Raw genomic sequence first — 20,023 nt, forward strand, 5'->3', positions numbered from 1 at the left:
AGAAGCCAGATAAAGCAAGCCAACGAAATTAATTTGCTCTGTACTCCTCTGCGTTTTCCATGAAATTCAGAGAAATCCTCTCCCAGAGAAAGAAGCGAAGCCTTCATGGAACAATTGATTTAATGTTTACAAAGGGTACATTTATGTGTTTCTTGCACAAGCAGAAAAAGACAATATTCATTGCTGTTCTCCATCAGATCCCCACAAGTTCTCATGTACCTCAGAAAATTTTCCATAAACACTCTTCATTCTTTACATGATTCCAAGAAAAGATCTACCCCAAAGCCCTCCCTGAGAGAAGATAAACAGGCACCGCATACCCGAGCCGCGTCCTCACTCTTCCTCCTCGGGCCCGGCCTCCCTGGGCCTGTGGCACAAGCATGCCTCAGAGGGCGGCGGCGCAGTGCCGAGGGCAGCTCAGGCGTGCCTTGCCGGCGGGCCGCCACCACCCTTGGTGACGAAGAGCTTGATAGAGCTGGTTCCACCAACCCTTTCATTCCCCTCATGAATAGCGCACAGGTGTAGAGCCCGGGCCTGGGCGTCCGGTCCTCCCCCGCCCTTTGGTGGTTGAGATCTCAGGGCAAGTCAAGTCACGCGATCTCTGGAGCTCTCAGGGTCCCGGGCATGTCACGAAGGGACCGAATCCGAATCTCCTCTCGGGCTTCTCTTTTCCTGCAGCAGGGATTACCTGAGGGAGTAGCTCCTTGAGCAGCACTGACCCGCACTTGGCTCACAGGTGAGCTCGTCTCCAGCGCACCCCCCGGCGCGTGTGCCTCTCCCGTTTGAGCCCCCCCTCACCTGTGCTCCTGGCTCACCGTCAAATCAGCGACATGCATTCGAGTCCTTCTGCTTAGGAGAACCCATTAAGACATGTTCTGCTTACCGCGTCGTGCAAATTATTTTTTTTGCCCTGAGAGGTCTATTCGCGCAAATCTTTTATGTTCTCTCATCTGTTGAGAAGCTTCAGTCATCTAGATGTTGCGAAATCAAGCTGGTCACTGTATGATTAGTATTGTCATGTGTTAATCACATACTTCCTGCGTGTACATATGTGCATGCAGGTACGTGTGTGCGTTCCTTCTTCTGCCCATCAGCCCACCTGTCTGTACAGAAGCCACCCTTGATCTTTACGGACAGCAGGAGCTGTGACTTCCTCTTCTTTATGTGGCTAGAGTCTACCACAGTGCTAACTGTAGGCGCTCAACGAGAGCTTCTTGATGACCATCTTTTAAGTATCACACACTGCATGCATCATTATGCACAAAATCAACATCTAAAATTGATGTTAGATAATTTGTCGATTAAGGAGTGATTAAATTGAACAAATACTTGCATACCTCCTTCATGCAAAAAAGCATGGTGAATTAATGGAAATTAATATAATGTCACCACATATAGTTAGGTGAAAAAACAAATTTACCAAAGTAAATATTATTTTAGAAAAGGGAAAGAGCTAGGTGGGATGAAAGACATAATTGGAAATTGTTTCCAGAAGTAGTAATTATTTGAGATGGGTCTTGAGGAATTGGTGGGATTTAAATAGAGCAGGAGGAGGGTGTTGTGGTGTTGGACCCAGAGTGAGAAATCAGCAGTAATGAATATCAAGAGACGAGAACCGATGCGGAGAGTGGAGATAAAGGGCCCAAATGAGCAAGTAAGTGAGGGGTGTATGCGTGAGGAAGACAGTGGCCTGACTGCGGGCGAGCCTCCTGTGCAGTAGCCATGGTACACGAGCACGGGAGGACTTGGAAACTCAGGAAGTTGGACTTGGTCTCCAAAACCAGAGGGGGTTTGAAGAATTTTTGGATATGACTATAACTGAAGTAGTAATTGAGTTGATGAGGAGTTATTTGGCACATTGTCCAGAAAGAGCAGGGTGGGGCAAGGCTGAGGGCAGGCGACCAGGATAATCTCCCTTCTAGAACCTTCCTATCTCTTAAGCATTCTGTTCCGGTAAATGTTTTCCTGTTTTCGATCATGCTATATTTAGGGGCATTGATTAATTTAGGAACCTTATTTATGATTTGGATTTTTTCTTCTGAAAAATGAAATTGTATTTTATTCATCAAGAAGTTTACCAGTTTACCAACACTGATGTCAGCCAATGAAAAATAAAATTAAAGCCGAAGCAATAAGAAGACTGAGCCAGCTCGGCCTGGTGTCGGGGCACGCGGACAGAGGCTGCTGTCTGCGTGTGTCTTGGCTCTGAAGGTCTGTTTCGATCGCTCTTTCGCATTTAAACTTCTAAACATTAAAGTGGTGAGTCTGCTCTGCCTTTACACATTTCTATTTTGAGACTTAGATGGTTATTTTGAATATTTTCATCAGAAAGTCATTGTTTTGGGTTACCTCATTGTACATCTGGCTAAATTTTAGGGTGATATTACTATAGAAAACCACTTTTTCTTTTAAAGCCAGCCCTTGAAAGTTGACTAGAGAGCTGAGTATCTGGTGAGAGCGAGGGAGGAGAAGAAAGGACAGCAGCGAACTACAGGTGATTCGGTGGTGGGCTCGCTATCGCAACGACACCAAAATACCAACAACGCTGTAAGCCAGTGGGGGAAAGTCATCATGAAAGTTCCTGTCTTCTAACTAAATAAATAAACAGACAAATCAATAAATGAAAGTCAACGGGAAAATATGTAACAAAATTTTCCTTTACTGAAGGCTTTCATGTAAACACAGAGACAGCACGCCGTGTGGGATACTGTGCCTGCCTCTGGATTCATTATTATATATATGTACTTTTTTTTTTTTAAGATTTATTTATTTGTGCATACAGAACTGGGGTACAGGCCAGAGGCTCAGGGGTGGCGAGAGGCTTCACCAGAGACAGAACAGGGAGTAGAACAGGCAGATGGACGAAGTACACTGCTGAGGGGAGCAGCGGGCGGGTCAGGAGAGGTCTGCTGTGCCATGTGGTCACCTCCGGGGCAGGTGGGGATCGAACTCATGTGGAAGTGGCTTTAGCTTCTCAGTGTTGTGCTTTAACCCGCTGCGCCACCAGGGAGGGCCCATTATTAGAATATATTTTTAACAGAACCTTTTACCAACTAGATGCAACTTGATAATACACCAACTAGAAATATTTTAGGAGTGATTTTCACCTACCAGTTTTGTTTCCTTTGGTCACTATGAAGTAATTAAACTGTATTCAACTTAGAAAGCAAAAGCATTACGTTTCCTTAATTCTTGCTCTTCAGTTTCTCCTTTCACTCAGTCACTCAACAAGCATTGGGGGCAGACATGCAGTGGGGGGAGGGGTCACTCACAGGGCTCCAGGCAGTGGGCAGCGTCTGAGTCACAGACATGGGCTCAGGGGAACAGAGGAAGGGCTGGCGAGTGTGATGGGGTAAGTGGCCCTTGCCTGGACTTTTACAGGCTGTTTCTTTGGGGTGAGTGGGTTGGACAAAGGGAATTCCTGGTGGAGTTAGTGAGAGAAGGTTCTTGAATTGTCTGCAGTACACTACTTTGGCAGTCCTTTAGTCCAGGCTCACCTCCAACCGCGAGGTGGAAAGGAGGTTTTTAGAGTCCAAGGAAATTTGGTTTTCTCTAATAACAGAATTTGAACGTGATGTCGTGGCCTGTCCACATATGTCATGAAGTTTGTCACACGTACCTCGTGATTAACACCTGACAGCGGATCCCACAGTGCCTTAGCAGCTTCTCTCTGGAGAGTTTCAAAATGATATGGTCAGCCTCAGGCCTGGCTCACCTACACACGTCTGATCTCACGCATTCTTTGTCTGCAGAATAATTGTCTCTCTTTCATCTCCAGCTTCTGATGAGACTTTTGAGAGCAAGGTCTCACTGTAGGTGCTGGTCACTAGTTGAGCAGGCCTGTCCCCCAGATTCCTACACCAGGCCCAATCAGCTCCCAACACCCCATCATCCTCTTGTTTGTAATAAATAAGCTCTGGCTGTTGTATTTCAGATACTTTGGTGATGTTAAAGAATAAAATGGGTAAGATACCTAAGCTGATGAAGCTTACATTTCAGTAATCATCATAGTGTCTCTGGAAGATTCTTTTCTTCCGTGTAGACAAAGGGTTTCTTCAGATTAGGTTGCTATCTTAATGTCATGATTTTCTTTGGCTTTCTATGGGCTTTGCAGAGATTTGGGGGCAAAAAGACTTTATTCCGGGGAGAGGACTGCAGTGTAATCGGGGGTTCTGCCAGGATAGACCAGCATGATGAGATACATTTTTCCTAGTATATCTCATAAAAGATGGAAGTTTGAAGGTTCCCAAAATATAATGGTTTCAGAGACAGATTAGTGGGTGAAGGGAGAAATATTTAAAGACAAGTTATTTGCAGCATTCCTTCACTGTGCTTCTGTGAGGAGAGAGAGAGACAGTCACCAAATGACTAATGCGTCAATTATAGCTAGGTCTACTTTAAATAGGCAGAATAGAAGCATAGTAAGAAAGCAGAAACAACTAAATAGGAGAGTTCTGTTATGACATTTAAAAGAATCTGATTTATTAAAGTTGCAACAGATCTGAAATAGAGTATTTTCGGCTTTTTTTTTTTTTTTTATTACAGTGCTTATTTGTTATTTTATAGCTCCTGTGCCTACTGCCTCAGAAAAAAGCCTATCTCTGCAGACAAAAGTGAGTTCGGACAAGAAATCAGACATTCCTATTGCAAATTCTATAACAGAAGCTCCTTTGCAAACACCTCTAGGAAAGGAGTCAGCTGCAAAGTGCTTTGGAAACTTGCCAGTGTTGCCCACCTTGCCAGCTTTGCCAACATTGTGGTCATCCAGTAGAGAAGAACATGTCAGTCCTAACTTAAGGACATCAAGGTCAGAGTCCTCTTTCTATAACCAAAGCTCTGTGGAGACGCTGTATGTCTCACCCTCATTCAAAGTAGTTGGTCCGATGAATGATCTGGTAATCAATAAGGGTGACCGGAAGCCAGCAGAGCCCAGCGTCGTTCAGCTGGATGATGAAAACCTCAAAGCCATAGCCACACGGGGTAAGTCTACCAGACACACACACAGGCTCTCTGGAAGCTTCTTCTCAGCCTTTGATCTGTTTTATTTTTTTTTGTCTTCTATTGTGTTCCCTCCTTTCCCTTCCCACCAAGTGCTCCTTCCTTAGCTGGGCCTCTGTCCTGGAGGGCTCCTTTTGTTAAAGGCTGATCAGTAGCTTATCATGGCAGGTTACAAGTGCTTGATTGAAACCCAAGTTCTGAACAAATTTGATGTGGAATAAATTGGAAAGAACTCGTGTTAAAATAGAGCTTTCTGCTACACAGTTGGGCTGCTTACTAGTAGGTTACATAAAAAAGAATCACTGGTATTGATGTATGCACATGGATGTGTGAGTGTGTGTTTGTGCACACGCGCGCACGTGTATTTGTGGCCATTTTTATAAGGACCGTGGACTGATTGCAAAAAAAGAGGTAAGGGTTCTCCTTCCTTCTCTATCCTTACAAAAATCAATAGGGCTGCAATATTATTTATACTGGATGATAAAAGATAAAGCCAGTTGAGATTCCAGATTGTTGGCTATCTGCTATGAAATCCTTAAATCATGCTCTCTTCTTTACAGTTAATTAGAAAAAGAATGATTTGTTCATTTGTTTTCCAAGGCTAGCTTCCTTTATAGGCTCTTACATAATAGTGCCTATTAACGCCTATAAATAGAAAGCATGTAATATAAATCTTTGAAACTGCCCCAAAGTCAGATCAAAAGTACCGGAAGTATCATCTAAACACACCCGGGCGGAAGCAAGCGTGTGAGGTGAAAGAAGCTTACCTCAGTGCTGGTAAAGCCCACAGAATACAAAAGGCTCCTTCCGAGCCTGTCCAGAATGTTCTGGTGTTGAATAGCGTAAAAGTAAAACTGACTCTTGGCTTTGTCACCAAATTAACTTTTCTGCGGAAACTGCCGATGTGAAACCAATTAGTGCTGGCCCTGGCATCTGGAGTGGCCTGTGTGTTTGGCTCTCCCCAGGGAAACTGTGGTCTTTCCACAACTGCCACAACATGATCATTGAAAGTAGTGTTTAACCTCTGCCTGCTAGAGCCCAGCACTTGCAGAGATTAACAAGGAGGCTTTGCTTCTAATTATAATGAAGTGGGTAGGATTGGTCTAACCCTCCCCCAGAAATAACTACTAGAGCTGGACAAGTATTAAAAGCACATTCAAAGCCATTGTGAAACAATTGAGGCAGAAACCACATCAGGTCCTGATCCTCGGGAAAAGAGCTGTGGCGTGAGATACAGTAAGAAATAGATATTTGGGATCCTCCCAGGTGCCCAACTCTGATTTCCTAACACCCTCGGGATTAGCTGAGCAAGAGCAGTGGGAAGACTGATCTTTTGTTATTCATAATAAACCCCTCTCAGCCACACCCCAGTTTATGCTAATGTGACTCCTGGAGATGGGAGATCTGGTTGCCAAAGTAACCAGTCACGTGGTTAGGGGGTTGAACTAGCAGCCTCACCCTAGAGCTCAGGGGAGGAGAGAGGCCTGGAGGTTGAACTGATCAGGGGTGGCCAAGGACCTGAGTAATCTTGCCTATGTAATGGAATCTTCCATACAAAACCCTAAGGAGCGTGGTTCACAGAGAGCTCCCGGGTTGAGGGGTCCGTGATGGCTGTGGGCGACGCGCGCCCAGAGAAAGCAGGGATGCTCCCTGCCCTGCCCTGTGCAACTCTCCCGCTGGCAGTTCTGGCCGTGGCCTGTATACCACACCAGTACACGGAAGTGACGGAGTTTTCTGAGCCGATGCGCCATGCTGGGACACGTCCCACCCAAGGAAGGGCCTGTGAGAACTACAGGAAGCCTAGGCTTGCAGACGGCCCCTGAAATAAGGGCGGTCTTGTGGAACTTAGCACTTCGTCTCTGCCTCCACCACATCTGGGCTGTCGGTTCAGAATCAAATCAAAGTGTGGGACATCCAGTTGGTATCCAGAGAGCCGGAGAAGCCCTGGGGATGAAGAACCTACCCATGTAGAGCAGAAGTGATGTGAGGGGACACCAGCTGGTTTTCCGTGGCTGCCACACCTTGGAGCATTCGCCTGTCAGAGCTTGTGGCTTCCAAGGTGACAGAAAAGGTTTGTTGACTGCTGACTTGGGAATTAGTCGCAGCAAGGAGAAAACAGCGCAGTGAAGGGGCAGCCAGACAATGATGGTGAAAGGGCTCTAGACTGGGTCAGAAAGAGTCAGAGCCAGGAGGGCGATGCCAGAGTGAGAGAAGAGAACAAGGGTCATAGAGGCCAGAGCACAGAGGTGTCCCGAGGAGTGGGAGGACATGAAGCAATCAAGAAGGAAGTCATTCCTTCCAAACAAGATTTCCCAATCACACTGTTTCAAGTGATGGCGGCTTCTAGGGCGTACCGGGTTGGATGCTGAAGGCCATGTGGCTGAGGAATCCAGGAAATGACGGCGCTCGGCTGGATGGGCTGGCCCCAAGGGTACTGGCACCCTGGGGTGGTGGAGGATAGGAAAGATCGTGTCCATCTTGCAGTCTTGTTCTAAGAGGTATTTGCTTATATAAAGAGTCCAGGACTATATTACACACTCTTGGGGGATGACTTACTGGCAAGTTAAGAATACTTGCACGCTCATGTTTTAGTGGCTCTGAAGCGTTAGGAGGCTGTCGAAGGCGGCCACCTAGTACCCCCCAGTCTTTGTACTGAATGAGGTGGACATTTGCTGCAGTAGCCTCTCTTGACCCTTGGACACTAAATAATTGTGAGAGGGCCCATTCTTTCTCCTCCTTTTAATCATAAGTCATTTATCAGTAGCTGAAACTGTTCTCTTAGGTCACTGGCTATTTCCCATGCACACTATAAGAGAGTGTCAGTGGACGTTCGGGAGCCAGACCTGGCGGCAGCAGCCTTCATAAGCCACAGTTGTGTGTGCGGCAGCACCCAACTCGACCTTCTCCTTTGGGGAAGAAAAAACCCCTCTTCTGTGCTTTGCCACGTTGGAGTAGCAGAGAGCACGCCCTCCGGCGTCTTCCCTTGCCTCTGTCCTGTTTTGTTGCTCTGAACCTCAGGATAGCTGTTCCAGACAGTGTTTAGTCTGTGGGGCTCTTGGCTCAGAAAGAAAACACAAACACACACACACACACACACACACACACACACGATTCATTAAACCTGCCCCTTCCTTTTTAATCTCTAAGAGGCTTTAGAGCCAGAACAATTAGCAGTCTCCCTAGAAGAAATGGGAAAGATGATAGAAAACATCCTGTAAGTGTCTCTGCTCCCCCTGAGTTCCTGAGCGGGCTGGGTGGGGGTGAGGTGCAGAGACAGCTTTGAAGAAGCCTGATCACGCCAGTGGGGGCAGCAGGGCAGCCACGATCTGCACCCCAGACCTGGCCCAGCAGTTCCTCCGGCTCCATGGCTCTGCCTACTTTTGTGCAGACACACACACTGATTGGATTTTTTAAATTTAGTGAACCAGATTTGTGTTTCATAGGTAAGTAGGAAAACCTCACCTTCAATAACCCAATTTTCCCAGTAAAATTTAGAGGCAGACTTAGCATTTTTCTCTAGCTCTGCTATCCCCTAGGTCTTTTTCTTTTATTTAGCATGTTTGTAATAATGACACTAAAAATAAAATTTCAAATGTTACATAAAAAATAGGTCTAATTCACGTACTATAAAATGCTCCATTTAAAAGTGTAATATTTAGGGTTTTTTAAAACTATATTTTCAGAACTCTACAACCATCACCACTGATTCTAGAACATTTTCATCGCCCCCAAAAGTCCTGTGCCCTTTCACAGTTATTTCTCTCAGCTCCAGACAACCACTAATCCACTGTCTTTCCGAATCTGCCTGTCCTGGACATCTCATGACGGAATCCTGCGAACAGCGCTCATTGTGCCTGCCTTCTTCCACTGAGCAAATGCTTTGGAGGTGCTCCCATGTAACAGGTGTCCGTGATTCACTCCTCGTAACAGCTGTCAGTAATTCACTCCTCTGTAACAGGTGTCAGTAATTCACTCCTCCGTAACAGGTGTCAGTAATTCACTCCTCTTCGAGGCTGAATAGTTTTCCGTTGGCTGGATAAACATATTTATTTATCCATTCATCAACTGGTAGACATTTGAGTTGTTTCTGCTTTTAGTAACTGACTAATTCTGCTGTAAACATTTTTATAAAATACTACGTTCCTTAACCGCAAAGCAAAATCAGAATATTTTAATTCCCTGCATAGTTAGCAGCCATTTTGAGGCAGCAGGAAGATTGAAAGAGATAAATCGGAGAATGAGAAACAAATCCCTGTTTTATAATAATCCCTGCTTAAAGTGTTTACTTGACCAGGGATCTGCTCTTTACAGAAAAATTTACATTTACAGCTAAGGAGACATTTAAAGTATTTCCAGAAATGTATTTGCCACTTTATTTTTGCAGCACAGACCTCTCTTTTCTAAGTTTAAAGCGGTAATGTAATAATTAAGCAGTCCAGTGTTATTCATGCGTATAAAAAGCGGAAGATAACATGTCAGCATTTGGAGTAATTTTATCTCTGCTAGCCCTCAGGCAGTCGCCACATTAATCGGCAGGCATGTATCACCCCGTAAGATGTCAAAGTACAGCTACTCACTGCAGCTTATTCGCAGCGTTGGCTGCGTTGCTGCTCTGTACGAAGAGGATGAATGTTGATGTGATACCCGAATAACTTCTGTCGTGAGCCAGGGTGACCGAACGGGCCGGGAGGTGGCCCTGAAGTGCAGCTCCGAGCGTCTGGTACAGCTGTGGCATGTTTGGAAACAAAAGTAAATTGGTGCACAGCAATTAGTGATGAAGTGGCTTTTTATGAGTAAAAGCATCATGTTGCCTGTGAACCAAAGCTGCAAACTGTCAACAGTGAACCACTGTTAGTCAGTGGTGGGCCGCACAGCCAGAGGACGGCTGGCATAAACGGGCATAAACAGCAGTTTTCAAACTTCAGCACACATCAGAAACACCTGGCGCTTTGTTCAGACTCAGTTTTCTGAGTCCAGCCCCCCAGTTTCTGAACCACTTGTCCTAGGGAGCAAGCAGGGTGGTGTGAGTCCAACAAGTAGATTTCCAGCAAATTCTCGGGTGGTGCTGCTGCTGCGGGCGCAGGGGCCACCCTTGGAGAACCACACAGGTGTTTACACTCCCTTCCAGATGGGGCTGACCCACCTGTGTTGTCCTTAAAGCGTTAAGCTGGCACTCCAGAGAGCCGATCCACACAGTATTTGCCTTCTAGCCGACTGACATGTTTCTTATTAACCATTCTTTCTGACCAGAATAGTCTCCTACTGTGCTAACAAATATGTCTTGGCTCCTGGAATCTTTGCATCTCATCAGGGACACACAGGTCACCTGTGCTCTGGGCTCAGGTGGGTTTCAGGCCCAGAGCCTGAAGGGCTCTGGAGTGGCCCCACAGGCGTGCAAGGGGCCCCATGAACTGCCAGAACTCTCTGCTTCCCAAAGCAGCTTTCTGGAATGTCTGAATCCATTTCATGGGTGGAGAAGCATGACTGTTAGAAAGTTTTCTTTCTTTAATTGCACTAAATGCCGTTTTTGCCTGTAATTTTCATCTGTTGACTCCACTTCTAGCTGACACATGTTGTGAGGAAGGGAAGATGGAGACCACTGTTTGCAACTCTCTTCACTGTCACAAAGGGCCTCTCACCTTTTTCCCTACCAGCCCTCTGGGTAGAGACGGGCATACTCATCAGCCTGTCCTTATAGGCAAGATGCCAAATGTCCACACCATCCTGCGAGCCTGCCTTTTCAACTCTACACCTAGGATCTCACCCAGTCTCTCAGAGAAAGAAAACAATTTTCATGTAGCAGAATGTGTGGACTTATCACAACAGTGGTTTAGAGTCTATGTCTGGCATAAGAATCTTGAATTTTTGTGCCCTTTTCTGTGCCCTTTTTAGCCTTTAGATGTTGGGGAAAGTTTTTAGGTGCCATGAGATTCCTTGCCTCCCAAAAGTAGGTTAGAAACCTATTTCATGTGTTACTGTTGGGGTGGAGGGTGCTAAATAAAGAGAACCAAGGGGGTAGTTGCTTGAACAGCAGTTAAATCCTTAGACTTCTCCTTGTTGCCAAACATACGAACAGTGCCCTGAGTTCCCACCAGCTCTCACAACCTCTGCAGACAGCTGGAGAGTTGTTTTCTGGAGACGGTACATGGAGATATTAGGGAGAACAGGATGCAGCAATGGCCACTAAAGGCTAAGTGACCAACGCCAGATGCTTCAGACCGAGGACCTCAGCCCCTTTCCCTACAGACTTCCCGCACACTGGGAGACTGGTCTTTACCTCCTAGGCAGGAGTGAGGGAAACTAGTCTCACAAGACTCTAACCCCCTGAGAGGGAAAAGCTGAAGTTATTAACCCGAGTGGTTCCCCAACAAATGACTGACGCACTGAGGCCCAAAGCGGACAAACCCACCACTGTCATAGGCAGACAGCAGGACTACGAAATATCTGGAAGAAACACTTGTAACATGGAACATTGAAATGCAAGATCATATGTTGTATCCACGAAACAAGAACAGGTGATTAACAAGAATACTGGGAACAAAAAATGGCTCTGGAGAATGAAAGTCGTACTAGCAAAAGTTAACAACTCAGCGGTAATCCTAGAGGCTAAAGTTGACAAAAAGTTCCAAGGGGTAGGGCACAAAGATAGCGGAAGTGGGAGAGAGAAAGAGGAAGTCAGAGCTCTGGTCCAGAAGAGTGCCCAGAAAGACGAGAGAGAAAACACAGAGGAGAACAGGACTGACTGAAGCATTCAGGTGAACTTCCTGGCGTTGCAGATGTTCTAAAACGAGTTGCCTAATTAAAACTCAGCTGATCTCAGTGGAAAAATAAGGAAGTCTCAGAACCTGGGGACAACGGTGAAATCCTTTAAGACTTCAAAGATAGGACAGGTTCTGTACAATGACAAAGAATTAGAATGGTTCTCACTCCTGAGCAGCAATCCTGGAGTCAAGGAGAATTTCATCTTCAATCTTACGGAAGAAAAGGATTTCCAACCTAGAATTCTTTATCCAACCAACCTATCACTAAACATAAAAGTAGAATACACCACATTCCAGCTCTCCAAACATTGACTTTTCATGTATCCTTTTTCGAGAAACTGCTGGATACTGTGTTAGTCCAAAATGGGGGGAAAGCCAAGAAAGAACAAGACGGGGGAGACAGGAAGCAGGAGCGCCACCCACTCAAGTGGCAGTGCAGGGACAGCCATCTCAACGCGCAGCAGGTGCCTGGCACAAGCCCAGCCCGGCTCTGGCCAGCAGCCTGCACTGCCACCTCGGCCCAGGTCTGGGTCAGCTAGGCCGGACCTTGGTGTGCCTTGTCTTGTCCTGGACACATGCTGCTGGGTTTCCCGTTGTCCTTTTCATGCCCTGCTGCTGCACGAGCTGAGAACACTCATGTCAGCCCCCAAAAGTTCTGTGATTGGAATTTTTCCTGAGGACTGGACGCAGACCTTCAGCATTTTGAAGCAGAAAATAGAAGCCGCCTGCCGGCTCTGTACTTGGACAGGAAGTCCAAGTTAGTGTGGAAGGAATGTGTAGAACAAAACAGAATGGGAAGGAAACCAAGTCATGGGCACGAACGTGGAAAGCATTAGTCTCCCCGCCTGTGATTTATAGAGATTGTGTTCCAGTTGATGTTTTTATTCTGAGTAGCAGTCCAGAATAGTTGCAGAGACTTTAGAACTGGATTTCACCAGTTGGTACCACCTGATCCATAAATGAATAGAAATAAATGTTCAAGGAGAGAAGAAAAGGTTCTGCGTGCAAGGAAGTGTGGGGGAAACGTGAATAACTTGCCGTGAGTTGTCACGTGCCGGTGTCGTTCTCTCTTCAGGCACAGGCGCACCTGCCTGGCCTGATTTGACTCTCCAGCCCTGTGGTCACAGAACAACACTCTTCACATCTTAAGAAGACGCCAGTGCTCCCCAGAACATGGCTTGGGAAATAATGATTTAAAACAAAGCATGAAAGAAGAGGTTGAGCATGATTTTGCCCAAAAGGCAGCCAAATGGTATCGAGTAATTAATTTTAGGAAAAAATAAAGGTTTTGGTGAAAACTGCTGGATCGAGGATGGGTTGGATTTCAGTCTTGACTCTATTTGACCGTTGAGGGAGGGAGCAAACTTAGTCTCACAACTCTGCGGGATCCTTAGTTCTTCGTTTTGCCATAACAGTCTCTGTAGGAAAATAAAATAGAAAGAATCCAAGTTACAGGTTCCTGCGACTCCTCTTCTTTAAATGTCAAGTTAAAGTGCTGGCAGTCGGCGGAGCAGGGAGTGCTGCCTCGCTCCTGCTCTCACAGAGTAAAAATATGCCGGCGAGCTTGGAGAGTGCCGATGAATATTGATCATTCTATTTTAGTTTGATTTCCAGAGTATTGTTGCTGTCGTGCTGCATAAGCAGTATCCACCTTTGCGCTTCTCGGTTGCCTACCTGGGGTTTCCTGAGGCTCCCGGTGAAAATTTAACGTACAAAGTTCCAATGATTTATGCTGTGAGGACTTTCCATTGTGAGGTATTTTTTAGCTGTTGCTCGCATTTGCATGTTGCCTAATCTCTCCCTTATGCCTTTTAGTTTCAGCTGCCTCTGAGGGGACAGCCTCCTTTTCTACCTTATCTGTGTCATCTCCCGACTCCACCTCTCCGGAGAAGTCTGGTCACCTCTTGCCGCCCATTTTGGCCAGACCTTCCTTCTGGACGCTGCCCAAGTCTTCTAGTGCCTCCTTTAAAGGTAGAGATAAGACAGCCGGGGGGCACAGGTCCTGTGCTCCTGAGGCTCCCGCGTTGTCTGATGAAGAGGAGGACCTCAGCCTCCTGGACATTCTTCCAGATAACTCTGATTCTGCTACAAAGGCCAGGCAGGTGTCTGGCAGCAGTTGGGTAGAGTTTCCCACCGAAAATGTAGATCACTTTACTTCCATGTCCTGTTCTAGTGTTCAGGGAACCCGAGGCCTGCCCCAGGTGCCTGAAGCAAACTACTCCACGAATGTTCTTCTTGGGGAGGTAAAAAACGCCATAGTCAAGTTACACGAAGATCTGAGCATGGTGATAAGAGAACTTAATGTCATCAATAGCCACCTGGTAAGCATGAGCGGGAACAACCCCCAGACAGGCCGAGCGCTGCAGTCTCCCCTGCCTGCTGAGGGGACTCAGGTGGAATGTAACCGTCTCCACAGCCATTTCTGACCAGACTCATGTGACGCCACGTCCCAAAGACAAGGCCGCTCGTCCTTCCCGGTTTCCCGTACTGTGGCACAAGTAGGGTGATGGTTTCATCTTTTCCGTGCCAGGGTTTGCACTGTCTTTCAAACCAGTACGTTCATTTGGGTGGCTTGTTTCCTTTTCATGAGGAAAGATACCATTTTTGACAATATTAGATATAGCTCATTAGAAACTGAAGAGAATTTCCTTCTTCCGTGATCAGTATTTTACCTCAAAACATACTAAACAATAGTGAATGTTGTGCTAAGGCCTCAAACAGCAACTGATTCTTCGAGAACTTTCAGCTAAGTATATGGCAGTGAGACGTCATGTGTCCTCAGCCATCTGATGCTCCCTTGTTAGAGCCTTTGTCTGGCTTAGGAAGGTTGAGGTAACGGTTTCACGTGTTTCAGGGCCAAGTTTCAGGTTCTGTAAGTCAAGGCCAGAAATCTTGTGGGCGCCACAGCTGGCTGGGGGTTGAGAGGGGCCGTGGGGTGGGGGCATGACACGGGACAGGCATTCCAGCCACTGTCACTGTCATTTTCATTGTTAGCATATATCGCCAAATGCACAAGATTGCATATTTTTTCTTGTTTTAGAAAACAAACTTGGTGTACTGTTCATCACATGTGTGTCTTTTTAATTCATTAAGACAGGCTCCACCTGTGTCTCATCTGTTGTTAAATCTCCGTTGGGTTTTTAATTCTCTGTGTTTAAAGATAGTTATTATATTTTGTATTTCTGTAATTACACTTGGTTCTTTAAAAATCTTCAATAGTTTCATTGATTAGTATTTCTTGCAAATCTTTTCCAGCATATCTTTTCAAGAAATAATAATAAGCAAACTAGAATAAACTTGCCACTACTAAGAACAATAAGTAAACCAGAGCATATTCTTCCTAGCTAGCTATTAAGAGCGGTTTAATATATGTATTTATGTTTGTAAATTTTCTTTTATATAGCTGCAACCCAAATTTTTAAAAACTGAGGTATCGTTCGCCTACAATAAATTTATCCCTATAAAGTATACAGTTCAGTGGTTTTGCTGTATTCATAAGGTTGTACAGTAATTGCAACTACCGAATTACAGAACATTTTCACCATCACAAAAAGACACTCCAGACAAGTGAGCAGTCACCCACCCGCCTTTCCTCCAAGCCCCAGCGACCCCTCCCTACTTCCTTTCTCCTCAACTTGGCCTGTTCTGTATATTTCATGTCACTGAGACCGTGCAACACGTGACTCTCGTGTGTAGCTTCTCTCACTTAGTATGTTTCCGAGGCTCATGCGTGTTGGAGCACATCCGTGCTCTATAATGCTGCATTGATGGCCATACCACTTTCTGCTTATCCAGTCATCAGTTGCTGGACATTTGGGCCATTTTCATTTCATTTTGTGACTACGTTGCTGTGAAGGTTGGTGTGAGCATATGTTTTCCATTTACCTTAGGTATACACCTTGGAGCATATGGGGACGCTTCACTTTTGGAGGAATCACGAAACTTTTCTGAAGTGGTGGCACTATTCTACCACCCATTTTGCTGTGTACTATTGTCACTGTGTGTGGGCCCCAGCCAGGTTGTCAGTCCCATCATGACAAAAGTCAGCCCACCCTTCCATATACATTACACTCGTGTTCTGGTAATTCCAGCGTCTAACATTTTTCCAAGTCTGTGTTTGCTTTTCATTGCAGCCTGTGCTCATGATGTTGTGGCTTGTGTACTTGACTGAAAGTGCTCCTATGACACTTGAAGATTTATTTGCACGAGTAATGCAAGAATTTATAGTTTCCTTCTGCAAGTGCCTCGTGCTGGGGCTAGGCTAGGGGGACCAAGGCACAGCTTGGTGTTTTCAAGACAGTTCAGATTAATCCTGAATTTAAGCTCCTCTTAAGGGAAGGCGCATTCCAGCCACTGTCACTGCACGGTTTTGGGTCCACCTTGGCGTAGCCGCGTCTCTTGTTAGACTCCCCACCTGCGAGGGGCTTCTGTTCCTACCACCTTCCAAGACCATCACAGTGAAAGATGGCATCTTTTTAAATCAGCAAATGTCCTTTGAGTAAGGTGGTTTATGTGCTTATTTACGTATCATGTCTCCATCTTTTTTGAGTACCTGTTCCTCACAAGACTCGGGGCCAGACCTGGGGGAAGTAGTGGTGATTAAAAGCATATCTAGTTCGCAACCTACCAGAGCTTGAACTCTAGAATTCTGGAGAAATTTGATAGGTTAATCAAGTTGTTACAAATGTAAAAGCCTAATGGTTCTGGGAAAGAACCATAGAATTGACTGGAGTCAGGGAAATTTTATCTAATTAGGGAACTAACTTTTGAGCTGAAATAGGAGTGCCTGGATGATTGAAATAAATGTCACTTAATGACATGTTGGGCAAAGTAGCCTTCTTTATGAAATGAAATAGAACATGAAATGTGGGTGAAATGTTAACTTCTCTTCAGTTGGCCGTCAGCCTTTACTTGGGAGCCACCAATGGTGGCTAAATACATCTTCATTGCACATTGCTGAGTTGAGCTAGAAAACTCTGGAGAGGCAGCACTGTGCCCTCTCCATCCCTGTCCTCAAAAGTGCTGCCTCAGGTGTCCTGCATCGACTCTGAGAGCCCCACAAATGACTGAAGCAACAAAGTCTACCTCTTGAGAAACTTACCTTCGGAGCACGTAGTAACTTCAGATTTTAACTAGGTTTTACATAGCTCATATATTTTAATTCAACCATTTGTTAATTAGTATAATTAGCAAGCACTCAGTTGAGTTTCTATTTAGCCAACTCCATTAAATGAATAGAACAAACTTGGCTTAAGTTAAGAGTGGGTATATTCTGATTGACTTTGTAATTATCTCAGATTAAAAATACTTCATTAGATGTTATTCTCTTAAGTATTTTATTTGGAACTGGGAGATCCTATTATAAGGCTATTATAAAAATATGTTACCATTTACTTACTGTCAAACCACTCGCGTTCATTCTTTAAATATTAATTGAGCTCCACTAGGAGCGGGTGCCCGGTCAGACCTGGGCACAGGGTGGTAGACAGGGAGATGTGCTTCCAGTTCGTGGCGATGCAGATCGAAAGAGGGTAACGGAGAGCCCTGGGACGTGGGAAGCAGCGTGGCTGCGGAGGGACTGGCAAGGAGCGAGCCAGTGCCGGGACGGGCTGCGGGATTGCTTCCTCAGGGCATCCGGTCCAGCAGGCAGCAGGGGGCGGAGCAGAGAGAGCGAGTCAGCAAGGGAAGGTTCGAGACAGAGAACAGCATGTAGGAGAGAAGCGGGGTGAGTTTGCGACAGGATGGACAAGCCGGCGGGTCAGGAACGTGAGCACTTTCTGCAGAGACACAGCCTGCGGCGGCGAGAGGTGTCTGCAGACTGCGTGACAGGAAAGACTGAATGACGAGTGGAATGGCCTGTTGAAAAGAAAGTGTCATCGAAAGGTGGGGGCGAAAGGATTTCCAAAATCCATGCCTGGACGGATATAAATAGGCTTTAGAAGGGGCTGGGGAGACCGTGGTGACTCACCGCCCTCCCACGAGCTCATGGCGACAGTGGCTGTCTCCTGGGTGGGCGTCGTCTGGGAAAGGGGCTGCGGGGCCGGCGGCGACAGTGCCTAGCACGCGCCTGCCTGTCCACGCTTCACTTTATTTTTAATAGAGCGGAGTCTGAGATGTGACAAAAAGGTTTAGCTCGGGGGAACGGAGAGGCTTTTACTCCTTGCAGAACACCGAGTGATGGGGGTGGGGGGCGGGGGGCAGGCACGTTATTGTCAAGCCAGGATACACGTGCCGGCTTCTGCCAGCAGCCCGGCTCTGGGAAGAAGCAGTTGGCTCAGAGAAACTAGGTTCTCAGATGATTTTGTTCAGTAATTTTGAATTCTGTTTCCCACTGATGGTGAGAAACTTCTCGAAGATATGGTAATTATTGCAGAATGATGGCTTCAGGCATCCGTAGCTACTCAAACAGTAAAACTCCATGATAAAATATCACAATCTGTAGCTCAGTTGTGCTGAACCGGGACAGCTTCCCCGAGAGTGAGCACCACGTCCTCCTCGTCGTAACAGCAGAGTGCAGGTTCTGAGTGACCCACTAATCCCGGGGACTGGGCAGGAGGCAGGAAGGTGAGCTCAAGAATGGTAGGTCTCAGTTGTTAATATCGATGGCTGACATTTATCTGGGTTCTCGTAAAGTCCTAAACTCGCGTTCCATCAAGAACCCCTGCCAGGGTGGTCTTAGCGTGTCACGTTGCGAATGAGGAAACCGGCTTAGAAAAGCCAGGACCTTGGCCAGGGCCACACAGATGGGGGTCAGGGTCAAAGCCAACCCCAACCAGTCTCCACACAGAGCAGGCACTTGTGGCCACTTGGCCTCTTCACTGGGGGTGGAGCAGACAGGGCTGGGCGGGCGGCAGACACCAGCAGATAGCTTCCCCGTCTGGCGTGCTGGAAGGAGGTGACTCCAGGGCTGTCAGGAGACAGGAGGTCAGCATCTGTATCCCTGAGGCTGCGGCCTCACAGAGAGGCAGGCCTGGCGCCTCCCACCTGCCCATCCAAACCACGCTGCCCCTCTGGAGGCCCCGGGGCCCTGGGGATAACGGGCCAGAGAGGACAGACCGGAGAGGGCCTTTATGCTCCATTCCTGGGGAAGGGGGGCAGGAGGAACGGCCACGACAGGAAGCCCTGCCCGAGGTCAGACAGCACCTGCTCACTCCCGGGCAGCCCCCAGGGCCAACGGTGGCGCTGCACCTGCAGGGAGGGGCAGAGGCCCCTGAGCCCCTCCGCCCAGAGCCGGCTGGGGGCCGGTGGCCATGCTTCCTGCTCTCACCCCGGGGCTTCCTGGCTCACCTGTTCCATGCCCTCCCGAGGCTGTGTGTCCTGGGGCTGGGGGGCACATGGCAGCTGGCAAACACAGGACGTCTCTGTCAGCTGGGGGCTCCCTGGACTTAGGTGGGTGGGGTCGGACCTCAGAGAGGCTGTGTGCCTGGCCCAGGGCCGCTCAGTTCTGAGCACGGTTTGCAGAGTCCCCCAAAGCCCCCCATCTGAAGTAGGTGGCTGCCCCTTGCGCTGAGGGGGGCGCGGGGACCCTAGCCAGCTGTCAAGCGCAGTGTGGCGCCACTGCCCTTCGTGTTGGCGTCATAGTCTTCATCGTCTAGATTAGCTTTGTTTGAGCCATTAACATATTTCATCATCGCTAATATATGGAAATGAGAGTTTGCATGTGGCTCATTACCTTCTGCTTCTCCCCCTAAAATGCCAAAGTTATTGGAAACGGTATTGTACAAAGACCAGAGCACCCATGTTCCCGAGCTGAGCCCCGGGGGGCTGGGTGGGGGGCGCGTCTCACTCTGTCTAGACACCTGAATGACAGCCGTTAACGGGTACAGCGATGACTGATCCGCTGAGGCTGGGGCTGAGACCCCCACCCCGTCTGAGTCTGCACCTCGCTGTAAGCACATGCGAAGAAGGTCAAGCCCACAGAGCAGCCTGCGTGGTACCAAGTGAGGGATTAATCAGAAACCCCCAAACCTTAAGGGCTTTTAAAATAGTGCTGGGGGGTGGGGCATGGGAGTGAGCCCGGGCCCTGTGCCCACGGGTGGCCCCGAGTGTGAGCTGAGACCCACATCTCTCCCGACGAGGTCCAGGGTCACGGCGTCATCCAGCCCTGGCCAGAGCCCTCCGGCAGAGGCCGGTGGTGCCAGCAGCGTCTCCTCGGTGTGCTGAGTCAATGGCCTGTGGCCTCTCGGGCCCAGAGCTGAGTGCCCACCGGAGAGGACGCTGGAGCCAGCAGCATGGCCCGACAAGGCACCGTGAGCTGGGTGACC

General features: G+C 47.5%; 1 protein-coding gene across 1 annotated transcript in view; it reads left to right on the forward strand.

The window, feature by feature from the left end:
- The window catches only part of ENTHD1 (ENTH domain containing 1), a 66,250-nt gene extending 52,065 nt beyond the window's left edge, over positions 1-14,185 (forward strand). The window contains exons 5-6 of the mRNA XM_004676439.1: positions 4,567-4,980; positions 13,575-14,185. Of these exons, the coding sequence (XP_004676496.1) occupies positions 4,567-4,980; positions 13,575-14,185 (1,025 nt within the window). The remainder of the gene's footprint in view (positions 1-4,566; positions 4,981-13,574) is intronic.
- Positions 14,186-20,023: the final 5,838 nt, after the last annotated feature.

The sequence above is a fragment of the Condylura cristata genome, unplaced genomic scaffold (assembly GCF_000260355.1).
Source record: "Condylura cristata isolate star-nosed mole 26May11 unplaced genomic scaffold, ConCri1.0 scaffold00004, whole genome shotgun sequence".
NCBI classification, from domain to species: Eukaryota; Metazoa; Chordata; class Mammalia; order Eulipotyphla; family Talpidae; genus Condylura; species Condylura cristata.